This window comes from Perca fluviatilis, chromosome 9, assembly GCF_010015445.1.
Source record: "Perca fluviatilis chromosome 9, GENO_Pfluv_1.0, whole genome shotgun sequence".
Lineage (NCBI taxonomy): Eukaryota > Metazoa > Chordata > Actinopteri > Perciformes > Percidae > Perca > Perca fluviatilis.
The window spans coordinates 35,467,461-35,482,746 of record NC_053120.1 but is presented as its reverse complement, the minus strand read 5'-3'; the positions used below and the strand labels follow the sequence as shown (position 1 = coordinate 35,482,746).

At 40.9% G+C, this 15,286-nt stretch overlaps 1 protein-coding gene across 1 annotated transcript; it reads right to left on the bottom strand.

Moving 5' to 3' along the window:
- Positions 1 to 5,193: 5,193 nt before the first annotated feature.
- On the bottom strand, positions 5,194 to 14,736 carry hyi (hydroxypyruvate isomerase). The gene is made up of 7 exons (XM_039812479.1): positions 14,616 to 14,736; positions 14,138 to 14,490; positions 13,417 to 13,528; positions 12,305 to 12,419; positions 8,590 to 8,668; positions 5,484 to 5,533; positions 5,194 to 5,386 (listed from the first exon to the last, which is right to left on the bottom strand). The coding sequence occupies exons 2-7, from the start codon at positions 14,334 to 14,336 to the stop codon at positions 5,309 to 5,311; spliced, it is 633 nt and encodes a 210-aa protein (XP_039668413.1). The 5' UTR covers positions 14,337 to 14,490; positions 14,616 to 14,736; the 3' UTR covers positions 5,194 to 5,308.
- Positions 14,737 to 15,286: the final 550 nt, after the last annotated feature.

The following is a 15,286-nucleotide window of genomic DNA, read 5'->3' as shown; positions in this document are numbered from 1 at the left end:
CAGCGTCATCTCGGATCATGTGCCTTCTAATAGCGTTGTGCTAGCTCTCCATACCACGTCAGTGTTTTATCGGAGTGAGAGACAGCTGAGCGGGACTGCTTTTACGGTAGATTTTGAAAAGTGTCAAACATGAACACCACTGCCATGTCTGGTGCCCTAAAGTGCCTTTTTTTTTTTTTTTTTCCTCTTTTTTTTTTTTTTTATACTTCCCAAAACGTATGAAGTGATACTGTTGTCGTTCCATCTGCTCTGCATAGAAGACCTTTGGAAACACGCCCCTGACGTTATGCAGTGAAAGTGCCTGAGTCGGTTTGGAGTAAAAGTGACAGAAATTGCCTTTCATAAGAAAAAGAAAATGGGTCATATTAACTTTGATGAATTGCATAAAAGCACGCCACATGTCATCAGAGCCGAGTGTTTCCGAGGCACGTTCAGGGTGATGAGTTTGACTTGCGTTGTGTATTCTGAAACAACGCTGCTGGTAATCGTACCTCAGTTGACACGAGGGCGTGATGCCAGGCTGACACACAACCGTGACATCACAACAAACACGAAGGCTCGATATCCACCGCAATACCTTCGTTAATGACAGACTCGACAGCTTGAGCTTTTCTGCACATTCCCACTGGAAGGAAACCAAATGTTTGAGCTTATTTGTGGATGTAAAATGAAGAAACGACGAGCAAAGTGGCGTTCTCGAATTCAATCTGAATGTTAAACACTGGATATTCATCATGCTCAATGTGAACTGTAACATGTTGGCCCTTAGCATTTTGACTCTGTAATATAGGCACTGCCTCGAACTGTATAATGTATATTATGTATATACAGAACTCTTTATACAGTATGTGAAATGCTAAATAAAGCAGTAGGATGAATGAGAAAGTTTGGAATCTTTTTCACATGAACACAAGATATGATATGTAGGCATTTGAGATGGATTGTCTTGTCTTCTAATTAGAGTGGAATACATGAAATGTCTTGGGAAACAGTCAACCGTAACAATTGACGGCATTCTGATAAATATGGCCGTTTGTCATTCATTGATAACTGAGTAAGCGTCATTTGATAATTTGGACTTTTCAGTTCTTCAAAGCTGGCCAACTAAAATAAAATTTCATTTTTCTGTCTGCTACAACATACATATCTGCTCTGTAAATCACTTGTCACGTGTTCTCCTTTGGGGAGAAAATCCGACTGCAACAGGGAGAAATGTTCATGTCATTTTTGGGGTTTTATGATGAGTTGATGACCCCATTAGCTTTCCTGCTGAAGTCTGCTTCTCATCTAACTCCCAAACATGAACACACGTCTTGTTCCGCACCTACTATTACATAGAATCCATCGAGCTATTTTAGTATAATTATCACAATTTATTTTTCAAAGTAAAAAGCTTAATATCTACACATGGTAGAATCGGTTTTACAATAAAATAAAATCAGTACATGTCGAAATGTACCAATGTAAGTTGGGGATACTTTAAGCAAAATAAATAAGTGTTAATTATCATAGTTAACTAACACCAATACAACAACCAGTCATTTCATCTAGGCTGCAGGATATGAGGGAAATATGCAATATGTTTTTTTAAATATCGCGATAAATAAACAGATATTAAAGTGTCCTCAGTTCTACTGCTTTCAGTATTCTGCTAAAATACAACAAACTTAAAACTTATGAAAGGAAATTCTTTTCTTTAAAGATTTTTTTGGCATTTAGGCCTTTATTGTGACAGCTTAAACATGAAAGGAAAGATAGGAGGTAGGAGGGGGGGGGGGATTGAACCCCAACCTCCGCGTCGAGGACTGAGCCTCTATATATGGGCGCGTGCTCTGCCACTAGGCACCCCATTTCCAAAAGTTTTTTATCGAACAATTGAAACATTGAATTGGATATAAAAGGCAGCATTAAAAAAAAGAATGACCGATGTTAAAGTTCAGTTTTCTGCTGATATTTTCTTTCAACTAACGCAAAAAAATCTGAGTGTCTATCGGGATATGGCGCAGCCTTTTGCGATGTGTTTATTGTGCCAGTTGATAATCGCAATGACGATAAAAACAACAAAAAATAAACAATCTATTGTGCAATCCTACTTTAATCATGCCATTTAGATGGGAAACTACAGCATGAAATTCCAACCATTATACACACACACACACACATACAACACACACACACACACACACACACACACACACACACACACACAAAGACACACACAGAGACACAGACAGAGACACACACACAGAGACAGACACACAGACACACACAAACAAGACAGCAACACAGACAGACACAACAGACAGACACAACACACAGAGACACAGACAGAACAGAGAGACCACAGCACACAAGAAGACACAAATAGACAACATACACAGCACGAGACACACACACACAGAAAAAGAGAGAGAGACAGAGACAGAGACACAGAAACACAGAAAAAGATAAAGAGAGACAGAGAGAGGAGAACACAGACAGACACAAGCAAGGGAGGAGACAAGAGACACACAGCAGGAGACAGAGAAAGAGGAACACACACAACGGAGAAAGAGACACACACACAGAGGACAGCAAACACAGCAGCAAAGACACAGGAAAGACACACACACACAAAGAGATCACACAGTGAAAAGAGAAGAGACAGACACACATAAAAAAGCAATGGAAAAAAAAAAAAAAAAAAAAAAAAAAAAAAAAAAAAAAAAAAAAGAGGAGAGAGAAAGAGAGAAGAGAGAGAGAGAGAGAGAGAAAAGAAGGAAAATATACAGAGAGGAAGGAGCAGAGGACAGGAACATGGACATAGGATGGAAGAGGAAAGGAAAGGAGCATGGAAAAAGAAGACAGAAAAGGAGAAAATGGAGGAAGAGTGAGAAGGGGAAGAAGGAAGAAAAAAGAAAGAAGAAAAGGAAAAAGAGAAACACACAAGACACACTTGTAGTCCATACACATGAGTGAAGGAAAGCCATGAAATGAAGAAAATGGACATGGATGACACACGAGATACATAAACAAGGGGAAGGTGGAGGGAAGAGGGAAGGAGAGGGAAAGAAGAGGGGAATGGAAGAGAAGAAAAGGAAGAGGGGAGTAAAAAAAGGTAATTTTTTAAAATTACATTTATATCAAAACCTAGAGGCTTTCAAACATCAACATGTCATTTATTAATATGTATTCGTGTCTAAACGACATATAAACAAAGATCTTTTCCTATTCTATTTTGCCTGGAAACGCTTCCAACACGCTTGCGTGTCGCGTGAAAAATAGGCGTCGGTTCTATTTCTAGCAGGCACGCGTTTTTGGGCACGTGTCACGCAGGCAGTGTGTAAACTCTAACCTGTTAACATGGGAGCCGAAATATAAACCAACATGCCACGCAGCTGACACGCTCGCGCGACGCATCCAGTGTGTAACCGGCCTAATAGTGGCACATTTGTCCTTAGCCGCCGAAGAGGCACAAGTGTGTCGTTTTCTTCCAAACTTTCACTGTCGGAAATCAAAGTCGGACAAATAAAACGCCATGAGTTTGCCACGTCTCTTGTCACCGCAACAATAAAAGGTGAAAGAAAAAGATGAATGATGCGTACTAACTGAACTGCCAGTTGGTTAAAGTCAGCACCCTCTCGTTGCCTCTTCCGGGTTGGGCGAACTCTAGTCCACGACAATTCATTTAGGGGATTGTTTAGGTGCCGCCGGAAATTCCACCGGATGTCCGTCCCCTTGCTCTTTCTTTGTGTTGGCGTTCTAAACTCCGGTGGATTTCTGAGGACTATGGTTAACTGCTCCTCAGATCTCTGCAGGGTAAATCCAGACAGCTAGCTAGACTATCTGTCCAATCTGAGTTTTCTGTTGCACGACTAAAACTACCTTTGAACGTGTTATACCAAAATAAGTTCCTTCCCGAGGCTATTTTGCAGAGGCACTGTGGCTCCATCCGGTGCCTAACGCCGCCCAAGACGATTGTGATTGGTTTAAAGAAATGCCAATAAACCAGAGCACATTTTTCTCCCATCCCGGAATGCTGTGTGGACTAGCCAGACCTTCCTCTGTAGTGCTTTGGAGGAAGGTCTGGCAATGCGAGACTAGGCGAACAAATACATTTTTTTTTCCACACCGAATTTAGATTCTGGCTCTGTGTGGAACAGCTTTAAAGTTGTACTCATCACTATTTTAACATTAACAACAGGGCAACTGTTAATATGTGTAATATGAAAGGTGTCACTCGTAGTGATGAACACAGAATTCTCCTCACCACTTCTCTCTCTGCAGAGCGTCTCAGCCTCTTTAGCTCGGTGTTTTGCTTTTATGGCCGACAACTTTACTCTTTCGGCTCACTCACACAGCTCTCATCAACCTTATTTCCAGCAGCAGGAAGCTGTTCTCAGCCAAGATAAAACTGATAAACCAACTATACACTACACTAACAGCTTGTTCTGCTGCCCCAAAATGGCCCAAAAGATCAATTAGTGCTGCTTTAGGTCTGTTGCTCTTTATATTGTCACATTCTAGCATCCAGTTAGGTTTGTCTGAACAGCAGTTTGCAGTGTGTGAATGGGTTAAGGAATGCTGGCTCGTGTTATAAATAGGGTTGGGTATCGTTTCATTTTTTTTTTTCGATACGGTGCTAAAACGCTACTTTTAAAAACTGTGCCGGTGCCTGAACCAATACTTAAAAAAAATAGGGTATTTTACAATAACTTTGAATGCACCACGAGGCTTACTAGTTTCAAGTGAACGCACCGTCTGTGTTGTTTTTCCGACAAAGGCAGATGCAGACTGCTTAACGTCCTGCTATTGGAATCCTCTACATTGAAATACAGACCCTGTACACCATTTGGCTGTCAGCATTTTAACCGTGTTTAATCCAGCTGCTAGCTAACGGTAAGCTAACGTTACCTGCTGCCAAATGAAGTGTTAAGCAGCGATACTTCTGTTGCGTCTAACGTCTGCTTCGGAGCATCAGAGAGCAGCGCAAAAGGCGATAGATACCGGTCGTTTAGGCACCGGTGCTGTATTAGCACCGGGTTTCGGTACGCAACCCTAGTTATAAAGCACTTTGAGTGGTCGCTAACACTGGAAAAGCAATATATAAAAAAAGCAGTCCATTTACCATTTCAATATAAATGCCAAGATATCTAAAGGTCACCGGGATACGAGATGGTGTGGTGGGGGATTCAAAAGAGGACTTAAGCTGCATCAGGCGGGATTCAGTTGAATTTATTTTGTAGCCAGAGAAGCATCATTTGGGGAATAGAAGAGGGGAGAGGGAGCCTCTAGAGTCACCAAGGCTGAAGGATTAGAGTACAACATCTCACTCACCGATAATGGGGAAATACTTGTGCATGTTTTGTGTCAGGTTTCCATCCATTATTTGCCAGTGAAAGACGTCCTGAAACAGTTCAGACATTTGTTAAGTCAAGACTTTCACCGTATTGTTTGGTTCTTTTTTTTATTTTCTAGTTAAGAGAAATGTCCAAAGCACCCACCATTTGCAGCCTGATGTTGGGCTTTCCGACCTTCTCCAGTATTGCAGCCGCTGCAGACACAAAAATGAGGCTGAGCTGAAACATAACTCATGGCAGGCAGCCAGACATTACAGATGTCAGAGAGGAAGTGGTAGAAATAAGACACAAGGGTAACACTTTATAATAAGGGTACATGAATTATCATAATGACTTCACGCATGGAAAAGCATGAATTCATTCATGTAGTACTTTATGAGCTAGCAGTAGTACAAGGATTAATCGTGTCTCATACATGAGAACAAGCAGGAACAATACGTTAATGAATGCACCAATGAAGGGATTTCAATCATTGTGATTTCTGATTTATGTTATGTCGTTCATGTCTTCTTCATTGGTAAATCTGTAGTTGAAGTGACAGGCTACAGGAGGTCATGATCCACTAAACATGACTTTGTAGTGCATATGCAGCAATCATCTTTGTGACACCTCAAATAAAAAAAAATATTGTCAAGACATTTCTGGTGTTCAGACACTTAGAAGTTACTAAAAAGTTAAATTCATAAATATCCTACTAGGGTGAGCATTGTTCTCAGGCCCAACTTGACAACGTGACTTTTGCGTAAACATACACGCCGCTTTCTAAAGCCAAGCGGCGTGTTATCTGTACGCGTTTTGAGCCATCCGCATGTATGTCTAAAAGAATAAAAAGAAAAGAACGGGATGGTTAGGTTTAGGAAAACAATAACGGGATGCGAGACAACGGCAGAAAAATGCTGAGTTTTTTGTGTGATTGTTGCGGACAAAAATCCTTGATTATGCAGCACTTTTTCTTAAAAAATGCGATGGAATATGCGGGATATTTATGCAATTTTATGCGATGAAATTGCGGGAACTTGCAAAAACTGCGGTTTGATGAAAAAAGATTCCCCCAACACCCTGCTTTTCGATGATGTTCACGTTGCGTAATTATGTCACTTCATAACATTCCCATGGCAACAGGGGGAAATGGCTGCTCTTGTGTGAAGTAAACGCAACATTTTTTCAACTTTCTGCTAAGATATATGTGACTTTTTTGCAACGAAAATGCGGGGATTATGAAATCATGCAAGCACCGCATATTTTGCTCGGAAATCGGCAATTAATGCGGCGAAAGTGCGGCCCCCGCATAAATATGCGGACTTTGGCTGATTATGCATTGAATTATGCGATCGCATAATCGCGTTTTTCTGGAGGGACTGGGTTTAGGAAAAGAAGAAAGCGACAGTTGGGTTTAGGAAACATGACACGGGGGACACAATACCCGGTCTCCTGGGTGACAGTCCTGTGTTGTTTGACCTATCCACCACCCTGACCAAACTCCCTATGCGGATTTTCGGGCTTTCATACTACTCGCCACGGCGTAAATTGACACATAATCGCAAGGTAATGTAGGTCAATGGAGACCAGACGGTGTTGATAAACACGCTAAAAAGCGATTATGCGTCTTGATAACACACCAAAATGGCATACGAATTGGCGTGTCATACATACGCCACTTCTTGAGATCAGTCTGTCAGGCCTTACTGTTTAACCCTTGTGTTGACTTCAGGTCAAATTGACCCGTTTTCAATTTTTGTTTTATATCAGAAAATATGGGACGTAGAAATAAGCGCTGAAAATGTGTAGAAGAAAAATCTTACAATTTAAAACATTGGAAAAAGCAAAAACAAACTGTGAAAAGGTTGACGGGAAGACAACACAAGGGTTAAGTGCCTTATGTTGTTGTGAATAAAGCAACTATAAAAATCCATCTGCAGAATACTGTATTTGGTATTTTGCGTCAATGTGGGGACCTCAGTATCATTTTTCCAACCCACTACTTTAATTCTTAATACATTTAATTTCAAGGGCCACAAACATGAAGTAATGAAGAAGTAATATTTAGTTGATCATGTTTACAACACTACAATTCTTCAGAATATATGTACACTGCTGGGACTGGTCAGTTTTTTTTTTTTTAAGAAGAAGACATGAACATTATTAATAAATCAGAAATCATTATGATTCAAATACCTTCATTGATGCATTCATTAACGTATTGTTCCTGCATGAATGCATTAGAGACTTGTAATCATTGTACATTACTGCTAGCTCATGAAGTGCTACATAAATTAATTCATGCTTTGTCATGCATGAAGTCATGATAATTCATGTACTATTTTTTATAAAGTGTTAGCGACACAAGCAATAAGATCCAACACTGGCGTACTCATTCTGTACAGCATCCAATGTACTGTTACATCACGACACACCTCCTTCTGTCTGCACCCATAACATTCCTATTTCTATTAATCTAAAGTAAGGTGTGTTTAATTTGAGATTAAATTACATGCGTGTGCCATGCACTTATATAAATAGACTTTTTACAAAATCTGTTAATGGTGGCAAAACGCCTTATTGCTGGCCAGCTTTTCATGGCAAATCAGAAGTATGACATGAGGAGGACATATTCATTTTATTTCATTAAAAACACACACACACACACACACACACACCCCCCACACACACACACACACACACACACACACACACACACACACAATATGGCGACCAAAAGGTCAAAAGAAATCACACCACTGGAAATCCTACATGGTAAGAATGCTAAACCTGAAGTTAATTCATGCAAGTTTAGATTTGTATTGGCTGTGTCCACTGCACAGGTTTCTGTTGGGCATCTGAAAAAAGCCGGTGTGCCTAATCTGGATCTCAGCTAAATCTCAAATGCATCAAAATTAGGACATTGTGCACAATACCAGTAAAACTTTAAAAATTAATTTGAAATGCCCAATAAAATATATCTGAGACCAAATAAAACAAACCTGGCCATCTTTAGTGCTTGACTGTGGACAGCTCCTGGTGCTGAAATCCAGACTCAACAGATGGCTATAAAAAAAGGACTTCATTCATATCAAACACTAGATTTAGTTTTCCACGGCAAGACTTGATCATTCCCTAACAGCAACCGTGTTGTTGCATCTGCCTCATTTGCCTGACTTTGACAGCAGCAGTGTGTTGTTCCCCTACAGCAGGCAGGAGTGGGACTGAGGGTCGGACCTGCTGGTTGTCTCAGTGGGACACAGTGACTTACCCTGATGAGGAGAGTCCAGAAAATACCGGGGATCTGTAAGCCTTGTGTTGATTGGTTCAATCAAGCCGGTGATTCCTTCCTGTGAGGACATCGGAATCAGAATCAGCTTTATTGGCCAGGTTTGCGTAAACAAACAAGGAATTTGACTCCGGGTTATCTTTGCTCTCAAAGTACAACACTCACTTTACATATAAAGAATAAAAACAGAAAGCACAGTAAGAAATATATATTAAAAAATACTGTTAAATATACAGTATAACAATACAATAGAATTTACAAGAAATATACAATAACAATTGAAGAGCGGGAAGGAATAGTGCAATAGCAGTATAGTTTGAGATTTAAATATATATATAGTGCAAGGCAGTTCAGTTTAACAACACTGTGTTAAGCGTCATAGGGTGGTAGTTACGCTCCAATGACAAAATCACAAGTATATTTGCAACTCTTTATTTCGGGTGGTGTCATGTAAACACATGACATTTAACATGAAACCTGTTATACATACAGTGCAATGATTAAATGAATACTACAGTACAGTATCTACAGTATGTACTCTAACACTACAGAGAAATAAAACCAAGTGTGATTACGATATGACATTGTATTTTGTTTATTTAATCTGTGCATAACAGAAAGGGGAAAAAAACTACAATTTATGGGCGTCATGTTGGCCAAGTGGTTTATGCTGAATGAAAAAAGGGTGTGTTAAGCCGTGGCCCCCTCTTGCCCCCCCTAAATTTGGCAAATATTTTCATAGATTCTGAATCCCACCTTTATCCTAGAGGGGATATTATTCTTGTGCAGTGATAAATACACGTAGGTTACCACTGAATGAGTATTCTTGTGTTTATTGTCGCATGTGTGTAACGTCCCTATGTGTATCGTTAGTCTTTTGTAGAACCAAACCTATGGAGGGTTGATGGTATCTAAGACTTGTGCTTAATATATTTGCTACCCCTAAAATTGCATGTGGCCCTCCTGGCCCCTCCATTTGAAAATAGAACTGTCACTGCAGCTGGGGGCAGCGACTGTGTGCAGCTCTTGTTTTTACGGTCTATGAACGTTCGGTACCAGCGATGCCTGTACAGAGACATAAACCTGGGCTCTGCGACCATATCTGGCAACCCACGCTGTAGCTGGACTGAGACAGCGCACAGAAGTGCTGGGTGGATGAATAAACTGGTAGGTTTTTCCATAAACAAACTATTCCTTTACAGTAGGGCTGTGCAATTAATTGAATTTCGATTTCAATTTCGGCTCCCAACGATCACCAAAATAGTACAATCGAGAAAAAACGATTATTTTGCCATGTTCTGTTTTGCAAGAACACCCTTATTTTGTTGTGTGTTCTGAATGCGCACATCCGCCCCTCCCGAAGCCAGTCAGGGAAGCAAGTCGTGTGCATATCATCCGCTGGAATTTAAAAACTCAGCGCGAGTAAAGATGGCAACAGCGTTTGGTGAGCAAAAAAAGGCAAAACCAACTCAGTTGTCTTGGAACAGCTAACGTTAGCTAACCCTGCGGTCCCTCTGCCTTTGCCCCAACACGCTGTATTCACTTAACAGTTTAAAACTTTTTCCAGCTTAGTGGGGGTGCGTAGGCAAACTGCTCAAAAACAACATGATAAAACATAGTAATGTTCCCTCAGCATTTAGTTTTGTTGTTAAACTGCATGTAAATGAGCAGGGACGTTAAATCACCTGTTTCACGTAACGTTACTCTAAGGTACCGTCTATGTGCTGGATTTTTCCTAAGGTTAGCTAGCAAATTTCCATAATCGAGCAGCCCTACTTTACAGATAAAAGTATTTCTAGTATTATCATTATTTCTTTCTGGAAATCCATGTATTTGATAAGATGAAGAGTTGTATAATAATATATTCTGTAGACCTAGCGATGTATGAGCACATTGATGTACAGTATAAACATGCTATCAATGTTGTTATGTTTCTTGATCATTTAGATACCCATACCTACGGAGCCAGTCATTGTCTTTAAAGGTCCCATGACATGGTGCTCTTTGGATGCTTTTATATAGACCTTAGTGGAACCCTAATACTGTATCTGAAATATCTTTTATATAGGCCTTAGTGGTTCTAATACTGTATCTGAAGTCTCTTTTATATAGACCTTAGTGGAACCCTAATACTGTATCTGAAGTCTCTTTCCTGAAATTCAGACTTGGTGCAGAATTACAGCCACTAGAGCCAGTCCCACAATGAGCTTTCCTTAGTATGTGCCATTTCTGTGTCTGTAGCTATTGAGGAGGAGAGGGGGGGGCCTTGACCAACTGCCACTTTGCTCGTTTGAAAGCCATGATGTCTCTCTCTAACGGGTGGGCCAAATTCTCTGGGCGGGCAAAGCAGAGAAAGGGGAGGTAACCTTTCCCCTTATGACCTCATAAGGAGAAGATTCCAGATCGGCCCATCTGAGCTTTAATTTTCTCAAAGGCAGAGCAGGATACCCAGGGCTCGGTTTACACCTATCGCCATTTCTAGCCACTGGGGGACCATAGGCAGGCTAGGGAACACATATTAATGTTAAAGCGCCCATATTATGCTCATTTTCAGGTTCATAACTGTATTTTAAGGTTTTACCAGAATAGGTTTAATTTTCAAAAAACACCATATTGTTGTTGTACTGCACAGCTCTCTCTCACTGCTGTAGATCCTCTTTTCACCTGGTTTCTGTTTTAGCTACAGAGTGAGACCTCTTTTCATCTTATTCGTGGGGGGGGCGATTCTGTACTATCTTTGATTGCACTTCGCATACGCGCAGTAGCTCAGATGTAGAGCATGTCAGCTAGCTAACTCTAGAGACAGTAAAAGAAAGCTGTTTCTTCAACTTTGGTCAGTTACAAGGCATTAGCTGGGAGACTTCTAAATGAGGGCGCACATGTAAGTAGTTCTTTTGTAGATTATGGTGAACTTGTGTGTGTTGTAGCAGTGCTTTGCTAATGAGAACGACGTAGCATGCTAGCGTTAGCGTTAGCCGGCTAAAGCTAGTATTAGCCGGCTAACGCTAACGTTACGAGCTAACGGTTGTGGTTAGCCAGCTCATTTCGGACTGTGACGTCACAGTCCGAGGCCGATTTTGAACAGCTCACTAGGAGACTGAAAGCAGGACACATTCAGAAACCGTATCTCACTCAAAACAGCATGGATGGATTTTTTTCAAAGTTTGTATGTGTGTGGAAGCACCAGAGACACAAAAGAACACCCCAAATCCCAGAAAAAGTGTTTTTTTCATAATATGGGCACTTTAAAAAACCTCATAAAGTGAAATTTTCATACCATGGGACCTTTAACTCATGCTTACTAATTTTGTAACAAGCTTTGTTTTGATTTTGGACAAGGTAATGTGGACACACTTTAGATTTTGCAGATGAAACAACTTCAGTCATTTATCCAAATATAACAATAATGTCAAACATTGTGTTCGGTTAATTCATGTGCATGAATAATTCATTCAAAAGCACAAATCAGTAATTGGTATTCGTGAAGGAGTGTTTTGTATTGTATAGTAATATCTTTTAGTATTTATTCCTGGAAAGGTCAGTTGAATCTTACTTAAATATCTTTCCATTTGTCCTAATCTTACATGTATCCTTATTTATCTTTGCAGTATCCCACTAGATGTCTGTATTTATCCAGTGTAACTTCCTTCATACTGCTGGGAGTTGTTGGTATGTTGGGAGAGAAATGGTCACCTACCTTTGAGAGGATGTCAGCGGCATAGGTTAGGTTCTGCACAAAGATGGCCTCCATCTCCTTGGCAACCGCCATTCTGTGCGAGCCCACAGGAAGCCTCCCAGCCATCAGGTGGATCCTGAAAAGATGCACGACAAACACGTCAAACACAAATGCAATGTTGAAAAGGTGAAACCCTGCTTTTTTTCCTCATCACAAAACGCAAAAGCCCTGACGACACAACTGTCTCTGCAATATAGAAGTTTTATTGAAGGTGCATTATTCTGTTTTATAATTTTGCTGTATTTATGTTTCCGTATATGTCTACCCCCCTGGCACTTGACATTTCTCTTCATAATCTTTTAGATGTTTCTACACCTTGATTGGAGTCCAGCTGTGGTAAATTCAATTGATTGGACATTGATTTGGTAAGGCACACACCTGTCTGTATAATGTCTCACAGCTGACAATGCATATCTGAGCAGAAAGCTCGGGGACATGACTGTGTCGAGCCACAGTTCTGGAGAAGGCAACAAAAGACTTTGTGCTGCATTGAAGGATCCCAAGTGGCCTCCGTCATTCTTAAAAGGAAGAAGTTTGGAACAACCTGGGCCACGTTCAGCCCCGACAAAACGTAGCAACGACGAAACGGGTGCGTTGAACACCCTGCGCCACGTCTCTGCTGACAGGGTATCACCTGCGACACAGCCACCAAACGAGAGACACACACCCACCAAACGAGAGAAAACATAACTCAAAGATGTCGCACACTGCTCTGAGATTGAACGTGTCCCAGGACTCTTCCTAGAGCTGGCCGTCCAGCCAAACTGAGCAGCTGGGGGAGAAGGGCCTTGTCCTTCAGTGGCAAGGACTGGGGGCCTGGTCAGGGTTGAGGGGAAAACTGAACAGAGCAAAGTACAGAGATATTCCGGATGAAACCCTGGTCCAGAGATCAGGACTCAGGACCGACTGGGTCGAAGCACACAGCAAAGACAACACGGGAGGATTTTTATTTGTAAAGAACATCGCATTGCCTTGCTGTTGAAACATGCTGTACAAATAAACTCGCCTTGCCTTTAGTATGCACAGAGTGAAAAATCAATACCAAAGTTCTCTTCAGTCTGCTGGTGCCTCACCTTTTGCAGTCCAAAGCTCGTGCATACTTCAAAGCCAGATCCAGACCCTGTCTGAACTCTGCCTCTCTTCCAGGAACTGCTCCGAGACCAAGATCACCTCCCTTTACATCTCCTGCAACACACATTCATCTTATCACTACCACCATCGTCCTCTAATTATTGCTAACCTTTCAGTGTCACTGTCTGGTTTAAATGAACAGCTGCTGCTGCTGCTGCTGCAGTGGTGGAGGAAGTATTCATATCCTTTACTTACAGAAAAAGTACAAATACCACACATATGTACTTTCAAAGTAAAAGTAAAAAATCCTCCCATTTTAGAAAGTGTAAAGGGTCCAAACAGTTGTGTGTTTAATGGTCTAATCATTTCAGCTGGACTTGTAGGCCGTTATATTGTTGGCTAGTTTCATTTATAATAAAACATCAGATTTTACAAACTGCATGTGTTTTATGTGCAGAAATATTAATGTGTAAATAGTAAAGCTGTCAGATGAATGTAGTGGAGTAAAAAGTACAATATTTTCTCCCTGAAATGTAGCGGAGTAGAAGTAGAAAGTGTCATGAAAAGAAAAGACTCAAGTAAAGTAAGTACCTCAACGTGTGTGTGTGTGTGTGTGTGTGTGTGTGTGTGTGTGTGTGTGTGTGTGTGTGTGTGTGTGTGTGTGTGTGTGTGTGTCCGTGTCCCATGCTAGTGTAGAGAGGCTTGTGTTTTACGGTAAGTTACCGGGCGGGGTGTTGATGAGGACCACCTCCACTCCTGTAGCCTCTCTGGCTCTCTGGAGCTCCGGCAGGTCGCAGTCGTAGAGCCAGGCGGCCTCCACCGCCTGAAAGCCGGCCGAGGCAGCCGCGTATATCCTCTGACTGAAGTCTGGAAGCTCCGTGAACAGCCAGGAAATATTCGCACAGAACCTCAGCGGAGCCATCCCCGGTTTACCTGCAGAGGCCAATGACCGTGCGTGTCTGTGTGCTGGCTGCACTTTTACCCCGAAAACAGCCGGGGGGAGAGCGGCATGAAGCTAACCGCAGTTAGCAATGTTAGCGGAAAACGATACTTCCACCTCCAAAACAAAACTGTAGCTGTTTGAGGAAAAAGCATAAATTAGGTAACGTGAAGTTACGGACTGGAGACAGCACAACATTACGCTATCGTATAGCAATTTGCGAAAAAGTCTTTTAAAAAAGTCTTTATTCCACATACTTACATTATTCTTGTAGCTATATTGATTTCCATATGTGTCCTTTGTACAACTAGTTTTATTTTTAAAATATCAATAGAACTGACCTGACGGAGAGTTTTGTTATTGTCACATGACTGGTAGCATGCTTCCTGGTCTGTGAAATGCGCAGGCGCAGGAAGTTATTGAGACGCAGGGTTAGTCAAATTAGTTAGGGGGCTCGTCATGGCAAAACTTTCCTAATTTGCTTATTTTGTTAAGGATGGTGGTCTCAAAGTTTGGGGTTTTACAGTTTATGGTTGTAATCTAATAAGGTGGCCAAAATAATTCATCCAATAAGTTATGGTTATGTAATTCCCTACAGTATCCAGAATGCTTTGTAAAAAAAAAAATCATGTTAAAACATTAAATATTTATTTTGTAGAAATACATTTTTTTTGTAAAAATAAAAATAAAAAAATAAATATGGTGTGTCAACAAAAAGTGTGTTGATTATCCTTGAAACATGGATGGTAACAATCACAGCAATACGTCATTTTGTAAGGAATTTAAGTTTTTTGTGTTTAATAAGACTTTTTTATTTATTTTTTTTCCACTGTGCTTACACACAGTTATTTCAGGAGGAGATGAACAGTTTTACCACTAGGAAAATGGGTAGGCCTACTAATGTTATATTTGATGTGATGTACCTTGTGGTT

Excerpts from the sequence above, each read along its gene's own strand:
- hyi (XM_039812479.1), bottom strand. The coding sequence starts at position 14,336 with ATGGCTCCGCTGAGGTTCTGTGCGAATATTTCCTGGCTGTTCACGGAG. Across the intron at positions 12,420-13,416 it reads CGAGCTTTGGACTGCAAAAG|GATCCACCTGATGGCTGGGA; the intron begins GTGAGGCACCAG and ends GCATCTTTTCAG. Across the intron at positions 5,387-5,483 it reads CCAACATCAGGCTGCAAATG|GACGTCTTTCACTGGCAAAT; the intron begins GTGGGTGCTTTG and ends GAACTGTTTCAG.